Source organism: Wasmannia auropunctata, unplaced genomic scaffold, assembly GCF_000956235.1.
Source record: "Wasmannia auropunctata unplaced genomic scaffold, wasmannia.A_1.0 LD334204.1, whole genome shotgun sequence".
In the NCBI taxonomy this organism is placed as follows: Eukaryota; Metazoa; Arthropoda; class Insecta; order Hymenoptera; family Formicidae; genus Wasmannia; species Wasmannia auropunctata.
In genome coordinates this window covers 211,467-233,580 of record NW_012028686.1, presented here as the reverse complement: position 1 = coordinate 233,580, position 22,114 = coordinate 211,467, and the positions used below count along the sequence as shown (strand labels likewise).

General features: G+C 38.8%; 1 protein-coding gene across 5 annotated transcripts in view; it reads left to right on the top strand.

Annotated features, from left to right (window-relative positions):
- Positions 1-22,114, top strand: part of LOC105459175 (hemicentin-2) — a 261,045-nt gene that overhangs the window by 152,776 nt on the left and 86,155 nt on the right. For all 5 annotated transcript variants that reach the window (XM_011704973.1, XM_011704972.1, XM_011704976.1 and 2 more), the window contains one exon: positions 11,671-11,861. In XM_011704973.1, coding sequence (XP_011703275.1) covers positions 11,671-11,861 — 191 coding nt within the window. The remainder of the gene's footprint in view (positions 1-11,670; positions 11,862-22,114) is intronic.

The following is a 22,114-nucleotide window of genomic DNA, read 5'->3' as shown; positions in this document are numbered from 1 at the left end:
AATTTATCATACACGAGAAGAACGTTTTTGCTGAAAGATAAAATTTAGCTGTCTGCAAATCAGAAAATAATTTTGTTGAACCATCAAAATAATTATATATTTAAAACTCAAACTGGTTGCTAGAATATTAAAATTTTTCGCAACATTGTTTATATCAATCTTGAATTTTCAACATAATTATTTTGATGAACCAATAAAATTATATTCAAATTTGTGTCTAGCTAAATTTTAAATCTTTCAGCAGAGCCGTTCTTTCATGCAGTCATAATTTTTTATAACGTTATATTTGTTATGTGAGTGAATTAAAACATGACATAACTTAAGAGAAAAAATTACCTGACTTACTGTTTACATGATATACGTACGCATTTTAATTTGTTTCGCTGGAAATAAAACTGCATGTAATTTTACATTTATTTGTAGCAACGTTATAACGTTCTTACTCTACGTATCGCGTCCCCACGGAAATCTCAGAAGTTAGAAACAAATTTAAAAGACTATTACAAAGGGAAACAAGAAAAGTCGAAACTTTTAGATCTCACAAAAATATCGGCTCAGGCAAGGTAAAATCGAGTAAACGAAATGACCGGCGACAAGTTTATTATACATCGAAGGAAGAAATTTGCTTTCAACGAAACGTGTAATTCCAATATGCTTAAAACGTATTAATATATATATAACAGACAGAGTCTCTCGCTTACAACGGCAGAGTAATATGGAAGTTACTTGATGTCAAGAAATGACTTTCGGAAAAAGCTCTCCGATCGTGCAAGAAGTGTGGCTTGTGTGTCCTCCTTCTGAAAAGTGGCCGCCGTGCGCATCGAGAGAATACTCGAGGGCTCGTGGGAAAAGAATACAAGACCATCCGGCTAAACTAGGCGAAGCAGAAAAAAAGAGAGTCCGCTCTGCGCTTCCACCCTCCCACCCCTCCCCCTCGCCCCATCACTCTCCCTCTCTCCTACCTTGTGTAAGCTCCCGCATTGTCTTGCGGAAACAAAAGACAGGTAGCTTATGCCCCGCATTCAAAAGCACACAAAGTTCAGTCTCAAGTGCTCCTCGTGCTCTGTTCCCTCGAACCGCCGCCGTCGCCGTCCGCGCCCGCGCCCGTCCTTCTCTTACCGCTCACCTTACTTCTCTCGCTTCCTCTCCGCTCGCGCTCTCCGTCCGCTATCTCTCTACCATCTTTCTTTCGAACAGAGAGACAACTCTTTTCCCTCTTGTTCTCTTTTAGTGCACGCCATCCTTAAGTTGTTTTTTTTTCCCCTATCTATACTTCTTTTTTCATTTGTATATTCCCTTCGTACTTTAACTCGCTCTAACTCTCAACTTCATCTTACTCGCCCTGAAATTCCTCTCATTCCATTCTCTCGTATAACTCCTCTCCTCTCGCGTGCTCGACCGTCCCGGCGAAGAAGTCTCGGGCATGAAGTTTCGCGTCGCCATGTCGAAGTCTTCTTCTTCTTCTTCTTCGCAGTGTCGTCCGAAGAAACACCGCAAGTTTGCCGTCCTTCTCCCCGCACACTAATAAATACAGTCTCGTGTACTACGATATTTCCCATGGTGTGCAATATATCGTTTTTCGACAGACATTTTTGAAACATGTGGTAAACACAGTTCTATTTCTTCACGAAGCTAGTATCTTAGTATTTCATTGCCTGTTTCTCTTTCTTCTCATAATTTCCGCTTTAATCGGGGACGCAGGGAGAAATACAATTGACGAAGTTTTATAAATTATCGTGGCTTAATCTTTAATACATGGTGTTTTTTAATTAAATGTTAATCCGTCGGAGCTAAATTTAAATTTCGAGACTTTATTTTCATGACGGCAGAGTCAGGAAGATGCATGCAATGTGAAATCGCATTGCTTGAGTCGTCGTCGTCGTTGTCTGCCTTTCTACAGCTTTAGCCGGCTCTCATTACTATTCATTACTTTTAACGTCTAATGGATCACGCTACGTCGTCTACTCATGCTAAGTCGGACAGAGAAAGATCGTCAGTCCGTTGGAAAAATTTCTGATTAAATCTGGAAGCGCAGTTGACGAATTTAATAACGTTTCTCACATTATCATTAAGTGACGAGGCGACGATAGCGTCAGCTACGCAGCGCTTATTTTAAATTGAAATGCATTACTAATTTGACGATGTGATTGCAGTGATTTCGATTGAAGTAACAGCGAGAATGTCGAATCTTGACTGATGCGCCACGAATTGGGAAATTATTAAAACCGCTACATCTACATCAAAGCGAAAAGTAATAGTACTCGAATAAATCTTTCGTGCGTACCGCGATTTGGGACATCAAAGCTCGACTGATACGTATAATTGAAGAAATTATATTAAAACCACTGCTATTTTATACAAAAAAAAAAAGTAATAATGCTCGATAAATGTTCCTCGCTACTACTACTATTCGAACATTTAAACGCCCAACTATTATTCCCGTCTCACTTATGTGTCTCCATTCACCGAATTACGTCGTGCAAACGAATTTCCATTCGTCGATTTCGATTTGCCGTAGGATAAACAGGAGCCGTTATTTACACGCTTGTCGTGCGAAAAACGTGATACTTGAAAAATCGGATCGCCCGGCCGGGCGCGGGCGATAATACGCGCGGGGAATTTAATTTCCACATAACTGGTGAGCGCTTATCCATCCATTTCACCGGTTTTTTTCCGTGTCTACATCCCCGCGTCATTCACTTTCCCCTACCCCCTACCCCACCCTCTCCCGAAGCGCGCTGTCGCTCACCGGCGAGATATTAAAAGACCGTTCGTCAAACGCAACACGCATCGTAAAACAATTCTGGCCGCGCGCGTAAGCGAAACTTCGTTACATTATATATCACGCTTCAATTGTTGTCTCGTTATCGTCGCGTCGCGTATAAATTATATCCCTGTTCGCGAGCCGGCTGCGCGTGGTTGCTTATTGTTAGTTAACATCGTTCGCGGTAAGTCATCGCTCGCGTGTCGCGCGACGCCTATAATGCCATTTATGTTATGCATTTGGCATAACAAAAAGGAGAGAAAGAGAGAGAGAGAGAGAGAGAGAGAGAGAAAAAGATAGAATTATCGCGACATTCGTTACGAGAGAGCGCGCGATTTGTATTTCGCATGAGCGCAGCTGCGGAGGAAATACTTTGCGACCGACGCTCCCGTTTCGCAAGTATTCATTATTGCCGTCGTCGGCTCCTTAATTAAGGCTACACTTGTCTGCTCGTAGTCTCATTTACCCGACGACCGTAACTAAAAGATCAACTTTCCCCGCGCGGCTCGAAAACTACGGAAGCTGCTTAACAATAATTAAGGATTGCGTTACATGCTTACGATGTTTTCACTCTGATCAGCTCCGTAACTTTCGCACCGATCGATAATTCATAGTTCAAGCCCGATAATGCTTAATTAATAAGAATAAATCTATTCATGAGGATTTATTACTTTACTCGTAGTAAAGACGTTTTCAAATCTTTTACTAGTTGTTCTCGTATAATGTTAAACTCTTTGCTGAATTAATCTGACACTTATATTTTAAACGCAATTAAACTCATAACGAGATAAAATTGAATTAATTAAAAGTTAGAATAATTTGAAGTTAAATAAAGGAAATGTACTATACATGCATATTTCTACAAGGAATAATAATGAAAACATATATAATACGATATATAAATTGAACGCAAAGGGAGAAGCTTTCAACTTGTGATTTCGTCTTATCGTTGATACATTCTACTTTGCGTTTATTTCCGCGCCTCCGCAATATCATTGCCAAGGGGAAGCATTTGCGTTCAACTTTATTAGCTTTGAATCTCCTACTTTCAGCATAAGGGTTAATGGCTTATCCGTAAGATTATCTGGTGTATAAAAGCCAGCTATACGTGCCGCAGAGACGATGATGGCACAGCCGCATAACGAAAGGAGTAATACGGCCGCGCGCGCATTGTTGCGGTTATCCGACGGCACGCTTGCTTTGCAGTCCACGCTCCATGCACCGCGACATTAATGAACGTTTACCTACGTTGTCTGATAAGAAAGTGAATTAAGCGATATATATTAATCATTAAATACTAATAATAAGTTACTTGCAAAACGATCATTAAAATGACATCTAATAGTTAAAGCGGTTTATTTTCACATCATTTAAAATAAATTATATGTTTTGTAAAGATTTCAATCAAGAATTTTTCATCTTTTTAGTATATTGAACTTCCATCTAATTAATTTTTAATGAGAAAAGTATATTGTTGTAGTTGATTAAAAATATCGCAGATATTAATTCATGCATATGCATGTAATCTAATTTTTATTTAAATACGATCTCATTATATGCTTGTGACACAGTTTTCAGCAGTTTTATATATATATATATATAAATCTTTCGAGAAGTGACTTTAAGAGCAAATTGTGGCAAGGTGTAACGGTTGATGATTTCTTCTCGAATAAAATGAAAAATTCGAAAAGGAAGGATTCCAAGGAATAGATTCGCTTTGTAAATATTTACAGAATTGTGTATTGTTTGAGGACAACGTACAACGGCATGGCATTGTAATTGTACGTGACGATGTGATAAAATTCGGTAAAAATAAAAATACGGTATATTTGAATTCATTGAATTTTTACAAGCGAAACAGGCATTGTCCAGTTTTATGATGAATTCTTTTCTTTCCTATCCTTTTGTGTACGTTGACAAGTGAAATAATTGTGCTAACGGACACAACAGCACATGTCTTAATCACCAAGTTTCTACATCGATTGTACATAACGGGGGGAAAAAAAATCTCGCGTTCATCCGAACGACGAAACAATTTGCCTCAATTGGTGATTTTTTTCTCGAGCGTAGTACAGGTCGGAGAAAATTCATTAGCATGTATTACCAATTCAATGGCCGACGGTTTTCATTCGCATATATTACGTAACGTTTAGATCATTAAAATGTTTTATGCACATTGTCGAAAACACTGTTCTTTCGGACAATGAATGTTTCACCCGTAAGAAAGTACTGCGACAATTTCATTTCGACTTTTGCGACATGCATTTACACTCGAGCAAACTACATATACTGCGTCGTTGAAAGTTGAACGCAGTTCAAGCCGCTGCTGCGGGGGTCAATGTTTAAAATTTCCGTTCAAAGATAAATACTTTTCTCCCATAAGTAGAAAACGTTGTCAAGAAGTACTTTTGAAAGTACTTCCGTATATTCCGCGCGAATCCTCGCTTTTTACTTAAGATTGTTTTAAGTATTAGTCGACAGCTCAACTTTTCTCATGAATATTTACATCTTTTTTCACCATACGGTATTGCTGGATATTGTATTGTACTCGAACGATAATTGTGTAAGCACAAATCGTGAAAGTCGTCGGATTTTGCGGACTCTCGCAAAATTCTGCGCTGAAAGCTCGCGTAACGCGCAAAGCGGTATAGCCAGTTTCGAGGAGGAGAGAAAGTAAAATAGGTCTTGAAATAACGGCTTTGATATTCTAAAATTACCCGGAAGAACCGTTATCGTCGGTCACAATTTCAAAAAATTGTCTAATTTATCGGTTTGCGACGGTGGTAAATCACTTCCACTTAGTCTGACCAGAACGGCCCGTATCTACTGTGTGTTTTATATGCCTCATTCATCCTCGAACGCAATCGCGTGGGCGAATGAAAAACACAGACACGTATACACCGCGTCTCCTACAGACGGGTCTTTTTCATACGCCGTATGCTTCAAGAAGAACATCGCATTTTTCTTTCGACTATCTTGTTCGTCGCACCTTTGAACTGAAGAAGAGAAGAACCGAGAGAAAATATCCTTGTAAAGTGCGTTGTCACGTCTACATATTTTACACGTCGCGGAATGTATCGGATTACAACTGAGGCAAATATAGTTTCTTTAAAGATTCCTATTATCTCGAATTTCATATTTAATATTGGATGAAGTAGAAGAAGGGGAAAAAAATGAAATATCGAAGGGTTATAGCTTTCAGAAATACTTCAAAAATATAACTAATTTTTTAATTATCTTATTATTTTGTCCAAATAAATTATTGTTACTGGAGTTATTTCGTCGAAAATATTAAAAATTGTTTTACATAATGGGCTATGAAAAAATTTGCAGTTTAACGCCCGGACATATAATACTATAATCTCTCGATCATTTGTCGCGGTAAAAAAAAACGATTTTATCTCTAATTCAAAAAAAGTCAACTTAATCATGCTGACGCTGACGAACTTATTATTCCAATCAATTAATCTCATTAAGTTGTCAGACAAATACTCGTTGTCATCTCGAGACCGGAATCAACGCGTCCTAATTTCTGGCCATCCGTCCCCAGAAGTTCAATCGTATTGCAATCGCGCAAAGCCGAATGAAAAATCGAAACACCTGAGCGACGTCGCGTGACGGGAATGCGACGCGGAACACGTCGCTCCGAAAATCACCCGTTCACGAACGTCCGAAAACGTAAAGGCGAGGTCGGAAGGGAGATGGAGAGCCCTGCGGACGGCCCTCGAAGAATACACTGTCTGTCGGATACTCGACGGTCACCTCATAGTCGGGCTGGGCCGGAGAGAGCTGGTGAATAGTAATCTGCGCGGAGCGCGCTACCTTATAAAGCAAAGACCCACCGCGCTGCTGGATGACGTGTGCCATTTCTATGCAAACTACATGTATGTATGCAGGTGATGGCGCCGGGCTACACGTTTAAGGCGGCGGATAGGCAGACGTAATGCCCTGATGCAGGCTAGCATTTTGGTTGCTGTTATACATACGGCTCCTCCTTGCCGTCTCTGAAGCGCCGTCTTCCATTCGCCACCTTTTACGTCCTCGCTCCAATCCGTCGTCGTCATCCCCTTCGTGCTCTCGATTGACGAGACTAACCCTTCGCCTTATCTTTCGTCCCTCTATAATTCGTTTCCTAGTTTGCTGTTTTTTGCATCTTCGCTTTGCACCTCTCGAATTACACCTTCGCGCTCAATCTTTCTCTATTTCTTTCTTCCTTTCTCTCTCTTCCTTTTTGTCGTTTTCAACTTCTTTACTTCGGTTCTTACTTCGTCGACGTCGATGGAACGTAGCCGATCGAACGACACGACGAAACAAGAAGGGGAAAAAAATATACTCTGTCAGATGCATGAAATGCGTTTATTGATTTCCTAACGACCATCAGGAGGCGGACTCTATATTTTGAATTCCGATCGCTGGACGTGATCTTGATAGCGAAAACACCAAGCGCAGGCCTTTCTGAGATTGAACCAATATTTCTGTCCTTGTGTTTCTTTTTTTCACTGTTTTATTTTTGGAATATGTATAAGGCTTTTTTCGAATTGCATTGAAAATTTGATAAGGCTTCAGGCGGTGACACCGTGCTCCAATTTTGTTGGGGCGACACGACCAAAATCGACCAAACACTAACAAGCCGAGCTTGGCTCTCGCGCCCGGAAAGAGGGATGGGGAAGGGAGGGAAAAAGGAGAGGGGGGGGAGGTGGGCGAGAGAGAGACATGTGCGTGCACGGAGTCAGCAGGGCTAAATTACACGTTCGATAAAATAAGCGCTAGGGCATACAAAGCGTGCCCGTGAAGCGCTCAGCCGCACGCGCACGGATCCTTTGTCCGCAGCCGAGCGAACGTGTTTTTCAGGAATTCGCGCATTTGGGCGCCCCGATTGCTTCTGTCTGCGTATATGCATACGCGCGCGCGGCCCACTTACCCCTTTTACCATGGCAGAACGCGCATCCCTTTGTTTTCTCGAGGCCTCCATTATGCTTTCAAACATGGATAACCGACTGACAAGTCAAATCGCGCGCAATATCGTACAATAGGCAAATAAAATAGAAATTAATCTATTGCCGAACTTTCGTTCTTTTATTTTTTCATTTTTTTATGCTGTTGTAAGTGTAGATACATTTCGTCTGTAGCTGTATTGTCTGTTAATTTAATTTCTCTGGCGTTTTCCGCTGCTTTCAAGACTCACAGGAAATTCGCGAATTTACCATAATTAACTAAATCTTATTTAGTTATATTTTGTTATTTAATTTATTGAATAATATGTTAGAACGACGAAACACACAGAATGTTCTGAAATCGAAAAAGCAAGCTATATAAATATTCTTAGTTAAGTAACTAGTAAGTTGACCCATTAATTTAATTACTTTACTGAGGTAAAGTATCAAAACATTCTCGCAATTGATGAACATATCGCAAACATTTGAATCATTTTCTCTTGCGAATATCGAGAAATCCTTCTTTTTTGCGCATAGAATTCTATTGTTTTTAGAAACAATTTTAGAGATTTGTTTTTTAGAAACGTCCATTACAGAGTGAAAGACATCCAACTAACCAGTGAACGGTAAACTGTGTAAAACCTTCGTACGCTAGATTCGTGCTGGTTAATGGAAAGATTTCTATCCGGCGAGGATTGATAACGCAGCAATGGAGCCAGTTTTCATCGCCTCGAATCTTTGAAGTGCTCAAAACGAAAAGTGAATTCCCCAATGCTCGACGCCGCATAGACACACACACACACACGCACACACACACATACACAGATGTATCTGTATTCCATAATTTACCTGATAATTTACCGCGGGGATTATTACATGATGGATGCAGAACACGGAGTCTGCAACAATCGTGCACTCTGCATTAGCGTAGCGTTGTAATTAATTATTTTCATTCATTATGCCGCATACAATGATGTTTGCTAGCATTAAATTAGACAACGGAACGTTGCATCGGCGGAAACTCGTAGCAACAGCAGCAGCAGCAGCAGCCGCAAGTACCTGATGCTTCGATCTAAATAATTCGCGCCGCTTTTGGTTAAATAAAGTGTTGAAACTTCGTTATCGTGAAACAGGTGCAACATTCAATGCACGCGAAATTGAGTAACTGACACGATATGTAGAATAACGTGGAAGTCTGTAAATAAACACCGTACGTTGTTTAGAATGAGATTAGCGTTAGATTGCTGCGGGACTACGTGTGTGTGTGCGCGCATACGTGTTTGCAAAAGAAATAGCAATTTCGAACTTTAAAATTACCGGCAACCTGTGTGGTCTATATATTTTTCCCCCGGAAATATATTTTTCCCGCCTCTCATTAAATAACGCGTTTAACGAAGTTTCCGTTTTAACTTCGCCTAACTTTACGTCCGGAGATTAAATTTCCCGTTTATTTGCCCGTTTCTTTTTACATGCGGCTAAAAAGACCTTTCGAAATTTGGCGTCCATGGAAGCCCCTCGTATATTTCCAGTTTCGCCTCGATACTTTGATGAATACGAGTTGCGGCCAAACACGCGCTCGCTACTTTCAGGCTTCCGGAACTCGATTTGCCGCCACACCTATATACAAGATAGAATCGAGATGCAAGGCGTTTAGAATGCCGAACTTTTCCACAGGCGAATCGAATCCCCCGTGAAAGGAAGACCCACGTGAGGGTGGTAACGTGGATATATCCTCCTCGCGCGGATCACGCGAGCTGAACTTACCTTCGTGCCACATACACATCGTGCCTGGTTTTCGTGAATTAAAGATATTTGCACGGATACGTTATGCGCTGCAGCGCATATCTTATTCCGCGCACTTCGTCGAATGAACTCAACAAAGCAGCGATTTTACCGCCGCGTTGTTACCGTTTTGCGATAATAGATTTTCAGTTTTATATGAACGACAATAGAATGAGCGTAACTTAAGGTAAGCGTAACAAATAGGTCGGAAGTAAAACAGAAGTATTTCTTTTCTTTTTATCACTTTTGAGAGACACAATGACAAAGATTCACATTTCATCCTGCATACAGATCGATTACACAAAGAGAACTACATTGAAATTTAATACTGTCTTCATTTATTTAGTTCCTTCTATCGATAGATGTATTAATTTTTGGCTTTATAGAATTTTAGGAGGCTGAATAACTACTCATTTAGACATTCATATCTGATTTCTTACTTAAGAACTATCTGATTTCTAACTTAATTGTTAGATTCGAAGTATTTGTCGAAAATGTCGATATCTGAACCATTAGGTTAATTTGATCTATGTAAAGTTTTCCAATTTTTTTCTATTTAAGGAAAAAAATTCAATTTTTTAATTCTTCAAACTAAATAGGATTTAATCAAATTTGAATGAAAATTGAATTTATAGGTACAATGTCGGAATATATATGAGATTAAAATAAAGGTGAAATAAAATATGTGATAGCGTTGTTTGAATATGTATATGTACTTTTTTAAAAAATGTATTGTAATATCTATTTCACAATTCTTTTTTCTTTTCTTCTAAAAGTAATGAAAAAAATAGATACATATATTTTACATTTGATAAAATTCCACAATCTCTCTCCAGCGGAAACTTGATTCGTAAACCTCCATTTTTTCGCGCACAGCCACGCGTGTCGAAAGATTTCGGTCCGTAGTAATTCCGAGGGTAACATGAATAACGTTTTGCGAATGCGACGCGGACCGTCGCGTTTTGGAGAGCGCATCGCGTATACGCCCCCGCCACGCGCATCTTTTTTCCTCTTCTTTCTCTTTTTTTTTTATACGAACGCGTTCGCACGGCGTAAAAGACATGTACGCCCGTTACGTATCCATGGATTATTCAAATGAGGTCAGGACGAGAAGCAGGCACATTCGAGCTCGCCACACCAGCAGCGCAGTCTCCTTGAATCGTAATCTGCTGTCGAGGGCAAACATCCTAAATCACCTGCGCTGCCCGGAAATAGGTCGTATCCGTGAAAATTTTAACAAAGCGCGCGCGCGCATGAAGGAAAAAAAAATCTTTTGCGTCTTTCGCTCTTTCGGCTGCATCACAAATAATACTCGGAATTTCGTCCTGTGAAGTGGCGATGTGTGTGTGTGGCAAAGCGTGCGCTAAAATTATTCAAACGATGCGGAATATCGCAATCAAAATATTATCTCTTTCGATATCGCGGATATACGCCATGTATCGCGATCAAATAAAACCACGCTAGATACGATTATTTTTTTAAAAATCGACAAAGGATGCGAAAAGCAGTGTTCCGCGAGAGTCCGGAAAAACCGCAGTTAATGTAAAAATTAAATTTTATGCTGCCGTCGACCATTTCAGGCTGGCATACTAAATTACAAGATGTAATATCAATATCTTGCTTGATAACAATGTTCCCATTTGCCGTAAACTTGTTGGGATATATAATATATTTCGTACGCCTCCGTAACACGCTGTTCAAATAATGCCGCAAGACGTCGTTATATAGCGATGTGCAAACTGCCCCATAACTCGCACGGCACATTTCCCCGGTGATTTACATCGAAAGAAATGAGCGGAGCGCGCGTGGCAGCACAGGTCGTCTTCTTAAAAAATTTAATAACAAGGTAATTCAGAAAGGGCCCGTGCCGTGGAAAGTAGTTTCTAATTCACGAGGGCCGAAGTAAAACAAGCGGAATTCAGGCTCGGTTCCGCGTTTGTTTTCTCCCAGCGTACCGCCGCCGCCGCCGCCGCGCCTTTATAACTTTCTTCTATTTTTCTTTGCCTTGATAAAAAAGTTTGCTGCCGGCGGCGGCGCGGCGGCGGTGGCGGTGGCGCGGGCAGCAAGGCCGGGCGATAGCCCCGCTCAGTAATTGCGGCGTCGTTTGTCGAGTTTCCCCCCTGCTCGCCAAGACAATCGACTTAATTAAATTACCGTGATTATACCCTCTGGTCATCTTTCTTCCTACAGATCGACGCGTGCCCTACAACATCCCGTCGGATTGGAAGGCCCTTTGGTTCAGCAATCTCGACGAGCTGCAGAGAGTGAACGAGGCGAACGACAACAACACCGTTTCTAACGTCACGGTGCAATTGGGCGGCACTGCCTTCCTGCACTGCAAAGTTCGCAATTTGGCGGAGAGGACCGTTTCCGATGCCGAGGTAAGAAAGCAACTATGTAACCCTTTGCAACCTCCCGCCCTCCCACCGGTGCGGGAAACTCTTAAAAGAAGCGACCGATTTTCAACGAATGGGCGAATCGAGTCGCAATCATAGCTTTCAAGTGCGAATTTCGATTTCTTTGGAATGACTATTGTGCCTCTTCTGGTGGATGCGATTCTCTTCTCGAGGCCTTTATCGTGCTTTTTTGTACATCGCATAAAGAAAGACGTGATATAAAATTCATGTATTGCATGTGTAGAAGCGAAATGAGTTGCGATGATACCTCTGTGTACTCCAAGATACAACAAAATTTATTTGAAATAATTACTCATCAATGCGAACGTTTAATTATATACATTTAATTATGTAATTAATTTATATTGAAGATATTAACGAGATATATCATTGTATTGTTTCTTGACATCGGAAAAATAACGGAAAATTCGGTAGAAACTTATCAAAATGTCATATCATGATAAGTTTTCTTCTATAATTCTTATTTAGAAATATTTCCCGACTTATTCCACCGAATTATTTACAATAATACACTAATACGATATATTTTAGTATCATTTTTAGATGTAGGCCAAATGCTTTCATTCTTGTATGACGCTTCACCGTAAATCATTTTACGATAGGGATAACGAATACGTATGATAAGAGAGTTATGCTAATATCTACGCAATAGCAACACGTACGTAGTACATGGTTAATCTTGTCCGTGTAACCATAGAACAACTCCATACAAATTTATTCATGTACACGAGCGTAATGGCCTCCTTTCGCACATCTACTCTGACGCTCTCCGGGGTGGTAAGGCGATCGATGATCGCGACGCATTGAACCCGTGCTGAGAGTATGGCAATCGCTATGCGATTCCACGGAAACGACGAGCTCGTATTGGATACAGATAGACGCAATAATGGCGCCCGCTGGAGATGTCTTTATCAAGCCTCCGACTTCCCTCTGGCGAGAGATCGATTTTATCCCTCATCGTCCCTGTTTCGATCATCGATATTTCATAATAAGACGCGGAAGAGTAAAGTGCCCATCTCTTCTGGCGCGTCACTATTGCATCATCTTGTATTCGATGGCTCGGCATCGATACGCTAAATCGCTCGTAGAAGCGTGCAAGATTGATGCTGGCAAAAAGCCGATGACCGCGACAAATCCGCCCCAATTCGTAAGGACATCCTTACAGCGACCGGCGATTTGGTGCCGGGAGAACTCGAGTTCCTAAGAACTTTCACTGTGAAAGCAGCGAAGTAAGCTCACACAGTATCAGCCATCATAGCCTTCTTCGTCATTGTGGAGTTTATAGGATCGGATGTCAATGACCGAAAGTCGGCCATTGTTCGACGTTATCGAATAACAATGGTGCTTTTGAACTTTCTATTTTAAACCGACGTCTCGACGACGTCCGACAGGCTTTGATGATGTATGATTGATACTTTCGCAACGTGACCTATGATTTATATGAAAATTTAACTTGCATCCAGGATGCATTATTCCTTTCTTTTACACCGGCAAACAATGTATTCGTGTTTATGAAGTTTATTTGGATTTCCAATTTCGGAAATGTTTATCGGAGCGATTAATTAATTTGTTTGCTATTATTTTACATAATTTAACCATCATTTCATTTCATTTAATTACAATTCCTAAATTGTAATACAAGATATCGCGCCTACGTCGTAAAATTTCGTGTGTTTTACCACAAAACAACGACCCGCATGTATTTGTAAAATACTGTGATTCTCAATTTTAACGGATAACATTACAAGTTAAAATATAATTAAATTATATTATTAACGAATGTTATTTGATCGTTAAGTAATTTCCAGACTTTGCTGATGATTTCAAATGAGAAAATATCAGCTAATATGAAGCTTTATGATTCACCATCTAATTTGGCTTCTATAACAGCTTATAGAATGGAGGAAAATAATAACTTATGATTTTGAAGCTACGAGCGTTTCAAAGCGATGCATTTCGTAAGATTTATAAAGTAAACGTTACACTATCGTAACTCGTTTTATGAAAGATTTATTGAGAAATTAATGAAAAGATTAGTGGATTTTTATCTTTAGAAATCTTACATGAGTATAATTAAAATAAAGATAAAAAATATATCAATTACGTCAGATTACACGGAAAGAACAATTTTGCTGAATCCAGATGAAAATAATAATTTTTGTTCAATAATTAAAATAATTTTATGCAAAAATCAAAATCAATGATTGCCAGAATATCAAAACGTTTTATAGCAATGCTTATCAGTTTTAACATTCCAAAAAATTATTTTGATAATTTAATAAAAAATTATTTTCAGATCAGTTTTTAGCAAAATTTTTAGACTTTTCAACAAAATCGTTCTTTCCGTGCAGTTAACTTATAATTTATTGTTTATTTTAATATATGCTATACGTTAACAGTTATTAACAATTACATAATGCCTATTAAACTGACTGAAGGATTTATGATGCCAAGAGAAAATCGTTTCTTACATTCTTGTTTTGTTATTATTGTACATATAATTTTAATTATTTACTGATTATGTGTTATTTTTAACAATTAGGAAATTTAATTTATATTTTTGAAATTTTGTGAGAGAGCCGGTCGTCTGTTATATATTTTAAGAATAGCGGGAAGGATGCATTACATGCGATATTTTCATGACAGTCCGTTGGGTATAGATAGTAATAAAAAAGTCAGCACGTTTATTTCCGATTAAACGCAACATTCTCAAGAGACCAATTATCCCCGAAGCTTCGAGCTTGATAAAAAATGATTGAAATCTCAAATGCCGCGAACTAGCGCTGTCGCGAATTGGCTAGGTGAATTCACTCAGAAAGATCCCGCCGCGCCACGTCGTTGCGGATGATCCGCAAATTCACTTACGACGTCGTTGCTTTTAATTCAATTATTTATGACGAATTCGACGGGCCGGCCGGGTCTGTATATTCGCCCGACCCTGGCGCGCGGCGTAACTGCATTATCGCGTTAGCAGTCAAACCGGGAAAGATTGATGGGGACGAAAAGTCGAACGCCGCGAAGTAATTTTGATAGAGCGGCCGAGAACGAGCGCCGGGCGCTCTCCGCGAAGCCGCACACCGCGCTATCAATGTTGTCTGAGAGGACTTTTTTTCCCTGTCCGTGGTCAATGCGCGCAACTGTTGGGGTTGACACTGTGGATGCACGAAAGCGTGTTGCGGAAAGTGCCAAGATAAACACGAAAGTCGATTATCAACATCTAGTTATGGATTTTTTATTGGAGGGAAATACCTCTCCCTCTCCCCCTCTCTCTCTCTCTCTCTCTCTCTCTCTTTCTCACTCATTCACTCACTCACTTTCTTTCTTGCGGTAGCAGTATCGATTCGCGCAGCATCGCTGGAGAGCGATATTAATGAATTACCCCTCGAAATTCCGATAATTAACGCGGCGCACTTTATTGGATCGGGAAAGCCATTTCGTGCCGAGATAAAACTTGAATTCGGAAGAAGACTAAATAAGTTCACGAGAAGCGCATGAAGAAGTGTCTTGACACCAGATCGGGGAATGGATTGGGGATTAAAATTATTATTTTTTATTTTATTTGCGTTTAGTCAATCAATCTTTAAACAAACGATTTGGATTTGCATTTGAATGGAGCTAATGTACTATTCAGTTCAGAGTTTAAAATTATAATTTCAAAGATAGCATTACTGAGTCTCTATAAAAGATTACATATGAAGATACGATCCTTAGAAATTTATTTTAAAGAATAGAGAAATATATAAAGCAAGATAAGCAGATAGAAGGAAGAGAAAATAAATACGAAATATGATAGATTTTTAAGATATTATCATCGGCGATCTCTTTATTTTATTAGAAAGATTTAAAATGATGGCAATATTATATTTGTATTTACCTGTGAAATTCTTCTATTTATAGATGATTAATTTTCTGGATTATATATTAATCTCAAGATCTTTTAAAGTTCGTAAACACATAATTTATTACATTACCACTGTCCCGAAGCGCACATGAGATTACATGTAAAGGAAATATGAGATATGTGGTTTTGTAAACTAGCGTAATTAGTATGAAATGTGGTTTAACATCGAACGCAGGTGCGGGGAGAAGGAAACCCAACGGGATATCTGACTTGGCGTCTTTGAGGGACAAGGGTCCTTTGTCTTGACGATCGTCGCGGTTGAATTGAAGCCATGGATTTGGTCGTCGTAATGGTCCACTTCCGCCTTTGGACATTAATTTCAACCCCTCTTGTGTGCGTCGTTCGATAAATCGATAACCACAATAAGAGAGGGATCTCTTGTGAAAGATTAATGTCTTAATGATATCTTCCAATTCCACCGGACAATCGATAATTTCGCGAAGGTTCTCTCTGTCTAACAGACGCGGCATGATGCGTATACCTAAGTTTTTCACTGCTTTACCATTTTTCTCTTATATTCGACGTTATTTAACGACGCATGTGCGCCCTTCGTGACGTAATAATATTTCACGATTAACCTGAGCCAGATTGCATGCAGTCGATATATCACGGGATTAAAAATAGCATTCTGGAATCCGGATATCGATGCTTTCATAAAGTCGACCGCCGCGCCGGCCGTTCCTTAAATCATGTGACATGACTTTAAAGGACGCGCGAGTCACTTATCTTGCTAACCAGCAAAAGCGAATAAATGAAAGTATGTGTGTGATGATTTATGACGGGCTGTACATGAGAAAACCATAGAAGCCATTAGAACAGCGGCTGCCGAAATATATTGTAATATATTCAATAATTACAAAGAGTGGCATCTAAATTTGCAGAGTGTAACGTATGTAGATTCTAATAAGTCAACCGTTCGGATCTAAAATTATGCAGATGTTGCGAAATTGAGAGATTCAATGCGATTTTGCGGAAGAAGGAAGGATACCTCGCACACTTTGGGAGTTGTGTAGATATCTAGGATATTTCCCTTGCTATCTGTACAAAATGCGAACTGGCGTCGATTCCGAGGTGCTGATTTGTAGTTCCCCCGGGGAAACATTTCTCATTACAATTGTATGCGGAAAGCAGCGTGGACGCGATCATTTATTGTGCCGAAACTGCGCGTCCCGACCTCAGAATCCCCCGCCAATAGACTCATGCCGACCACTCATCTTGGCAACGAACAGCGGTAACTGCCGGAGTCGGCCGACAGATTTGGGTTATCCGACAGGTCGGTCCATTGTCCCCCAGTTGTAGTAGGCTAAGCAAACACGTCGCCTGCCACACGCGCACTAATCCGCCGTTCATTTTATTGAACTGTTTATGACGACTTGAAGGACGTGCTTAGGGACACTTGAGATACTCGAACATTACCAAAAGACAGGAACACTTAATTATGCCGAAGTTTTAGTAATACTGAATTTATATATATTTATACATATGTTTTACATTTATTTTATTCAATTTTCTTAATTGTTACAGCCTCGCAAAACTATTTGCGGCATGCATAGATTGAAATAAAATTAAAATTCTTGATAGATTTTTTGTTCCATATAATTTTAAATATTAAATAAATTTAAATATATTTAAAATTATATGAGATCTGATTAGGGCAGTATTTACATCAGATTTAAGATGATCTTTAATGTAAGATTTAATTATGTATGTTGTGTATATACGTGAGAATATCTCCTTTCTTTAGTTCTCCTTAAATTATATGTGCGATGTAAATTACACGCACCGTCAAAATAAATCTAGTCCTCTCGCTTCCTCTTGAAATTAAGCTCCCAAAGTACATCGGAAGGTGTTATATGGATCGATATTATGCGACAGGTCCATTGTCGCAGCGTGCGACGGCGTAGCTGCGACGTTTCGCTCGCGACGCGCTAATCCGCTCAGGCACGTTAATTTCGTTGAGTTGTTTATTGACTAGGAGAGAGGAAGAGAGAGAGACAGAGAGAGAGAGAGAGAGAGAGAGAGAGAGAGGGAGAACGTGAGATACACCGAAGCCGCTACGTGTCGAGGGACTGTGCGCGCGTTCGCATTTAGTAACTCCATTAACGCGTTAACAATCGGCGGCGGGACCGGCGCGGGTTATCGCCGGGATCGCGCGCTCGTATAATCGAGCGATCTCGCGTGTCCCGAGATAGCGCCGGCAATCACGCTTCGTTCCGTTCGAGCGGTGATACGAAACGAGCCGGCACGCAACGCGGAGACTCTCTCCCTGTTATCGCTTTACTCTCTCCATACTCGTGTGTATATATATTTTTTTTCGGTTCTTTCCCCCAATTTTTTTTCACGCCGTCGATGGCTTCGACCCGATAGCCGAAACGATTTCGTCGCGCGACCGAACCACCGATATCATTCCCCGCACTATCTGATATCGTTGCACGTGCGATCTCTCCGATAACGCGCGCGAGCACCAAGATTCCGTACCATAATCCGAATAACATGGTACCTGGCGCGTATAATCTTGAGAAGATTACGCTTCTTTTCTATAAACTCTCTGTAGGAGAGGAATGATTTATTTTTTTATTATCCAAAGCTTTACAATGTGCGTGAAGATATTGGATATGAAATATACTTAATCTTTTATGTAAAAAGGTATTCAATCGAAAATTCAATATATCATTTCTATATTATAAATATCTAATCATCTTGAATTAAATCAACAGATTGTCAAAAATAAATTATCTTTATCTTATTTTGCAGTTTCTTACTGTCAAGTCACTTCTACTTTTGAAAAATTTTAAAATAATAAAAAAATTTAGTTTGAATGTTTGAATATCTTATTTATATTATAAACATTATTATTCTTAAATTAAATCGATAAATTAATGAAAACATATTTTTATCTTAGTTTTGCAATTTTTGATTGTATTAAGTCATTTTTATTTTTGAGAAATTTTGTAATAAAGTAAACAGAAATTTATATGTATATATATATATATATATATATATATATGTGTGTATATGTATATGTACTCAGTAACTTGTTGTTAATTTTTTATTAGCTTCCTATTTTACGTTAGATATTATTTATGACAAACATTCTTGTACAAACAAATTTTTACATTAATAACATTTAATCTTTGTTTAAAATGAATACGTGGACTCACAACATTGAGTTGGTAATGCTTTTGTGATTAAACGCTCCAATTTAGAAATGTGTCAGGTCGTATGAGTGATCGGGGTCATAATTGTCATCTCGTGTTAGATTTATTGAAACATAATAAGGATAAATCTAATCGTTTCATCAGTTTTGTCAATACAAGCCAATACTACAATAGCATTCGTATTGCATTTATCGAACTAGATGTATAATATCTATCTGGTGCGCGTGTACGCGAAAGTCAACGTGATATAACTTTATCATTATCTATCTAACAGCAAATTAATTTACCCCACAAATATTTTGACCGAGATCAAAATGCATACTATTATGACAAAGTAGCGCAATGCTCGAAAATAACATTTGCGGCTACACGCGGAACTTTAGACGGCAAATACCGCAACTATAACATTTCATGATGTTCGAGTAGCGTGAAACAGAAACTGAAAAGCCAGACAGGATATACCTGACCTAACCCTTTAGCGAGATAACCAAGTACTGGTTGTGGTCAGTCACCCATGGAGAGGTTACATGAACCTAATGTTACTCATTGTATTCATCATCAATCTGTTTCCAGAATATATTCTCTTGCTCTCTTCATTGAATGGATTTACACAGTAAAAAAAAAAAACATTGAAGTAGATCAATAATTAAAAAGATCTTCAATTTTATTAGCTTTGCTCTTTACTTAAGTAATTCACAATCAATTGATAATAAAATATCTATACTTTTATTATAATAAATTAAATTTAGATTTAAATCTAATTAAATTTAAATATTTGGAATATATTAATAAAAACAAATTGAGATTGCTTCTGAAATAATTACATAACATTGGATCAACACGTTGAATGTCATAACAGATATAATTGATAGAAAACAGTGAAGAACAAAGAAAAATACTTTAAAAGTTTTCGCGTGTATCACGCATTTATATAGAAGCCAACATGTTTTCGTCCATTCGTCTGGTGTTTTTTCAAACATGTCTTCAAGTATCGCACGAATATACACTGACGTACCACAACATAGCGACATACTTCTTTCAATTGATGCACCGATGGTCCGCTGCACGTAAAAGGATGAGAGAAACGCTGACCTACATACATCATACAGACTGCTGCACTCTACACGGCAATAGAATCGACCTCCTCGGTTGTTCTGTCGAAATTTCGACGACGTAAACTTTCCACGTCGGGTATACCTTTCGTCCGGGAGTCTCAAGAATCGCGTTGGAACAAACTCTTCTCCTTTGAATCGCTATCGGACCAGACTATACAATCGTTTTTGGTTTTGGCTAGGGGGAAAAAAAACAGAATTCTTTTCAGTAATACAGCTTTACCTTTAATCTTGATGTAAAGCGTATTCGCGAAGCGACCGAGAGAAATCCTGAAATACAGGCGAGAGATACCTACACGCAAATCCAGAAAAATAATCGTCATCGAGGTATGACAGAAGTACGTACTCGACTCGAGAATCTGAAGTCCGTAAAATGGTTTATACACGACCGGAATAAAAATTCCAATACGCATCTATCCAAGAAAAGATTGCGCCGAGATCGCGCTTCGAATCTTCGTTGCATCGTTCGTTTCTCTATATTTCTCGTGATGATCTCTTTAACGACGTACTCTCTGAAGTAAGTTCAACTTTCATACAGATCACAGAAGAAGAAAAGCAAATCCATAATAATTGGTCTACCGAGAAATTTCACATCAATCTAAAGTTTGAAGCCGATCGAAGTACCTCAAGTAGTTTAATGCTTTCGGACGGAGCGATCTCTTCCGAATGCCTGGAAACATTGAAGCACTTGATTGTAGCCGAGAGCTGGCAATCATACTGCGGCGAAGTTTCGCCACTAGAAATTTCCAAACATCTTGTCCAGTTTGCCAGCGCTCGTGAAAAGTCGGCAAATTAATATTATTATGTAAACAAAATGCTGTACGCGGGAAAATTAGCATATTTATGTCGACGTAAACGCAACTTTGCAATTTCTCTTGCTATTTATCTTGTTTGAAATAGAAAGAAATATATACGTTATATATATATATATATATATATATATATACATATGTTATATACATATATATATATACAAATCGAATGTATTATATTACAATTATTAAATGTTACAACAGTCATTGGGCCACCCCTTTTCTCTCTATGGCTTGCATTTATAAAACGGCAAATAAATATAAAAATTTAACATTATTGATACGAAATATTTAATATGCTGTCTTAAATTTGCTTATGGCTTGCATTTATAAAACGGCAAATAAATATAAAAATTTAACGTTATTGATACGAAATATTTAATATGCTGTCTTAAATTCGTTTTAACACAGTAAATAAGTTTTTATACTCTTCAAAATAATAATATTGAATCTGATCAAATTAGGGAAAATTGTTTATTTCTTCACCGCGGCAGAAATTAAGAATTGAAAAATGCTAGTTTAGTTTCGACTACAACGCAAATAACAAAGAAATTTAATCACATGATGAATTATGAAAAAAGAACAAATAATTAAATTAAGCTCCAAAAATTTCCATCTATATATTTATCGATTGCTTTTCGTCGAGGTAACAACGTATAAATTTATTTCATTACACGTAATCTGATGTCGCGCATTTCTGTGCTTCATACGCGGCAATTCGATAGAAACGCCGTGATTGGTCGCGAGGTTCATACCTTATGTTTTATGCATTCTCTTTCTACAATGATCTTAAAGCATCAACAGAGGAAGGAAGTAGGCAACCCGTCTGAGGAGAATGCGGGCAAGTCTGCCGCATTCCCCCGACGGTTGGGATCGTATTTCCGGCTCTCACAATTTTACTATTTATGCAATATCGTGCTCAGTCCCACCGGGTTGCAAGATAGGTCGTAGCGTTTGAGCAGGAGCGAAGTTACTAAGTACCGCTAAAACCAGTCCTCCACAGACTCCACTTCATAAACTCTCTCGTTTGGTAAACAATAGGGATTGTAATTGCAAGAAATATGAAGTTTACAGGAAATTTTTTTATATTTAAATTTTTTTCATTCGCATTCCATGTGTATATATATATATATATATGTGCATATATATATGTATAATATATGTATTTTGGGTGATATGGGAAGATTAAACTTTCGATTCTCTCCTCTCCCTTTCTCTCTTTCTCTCTTTTTCT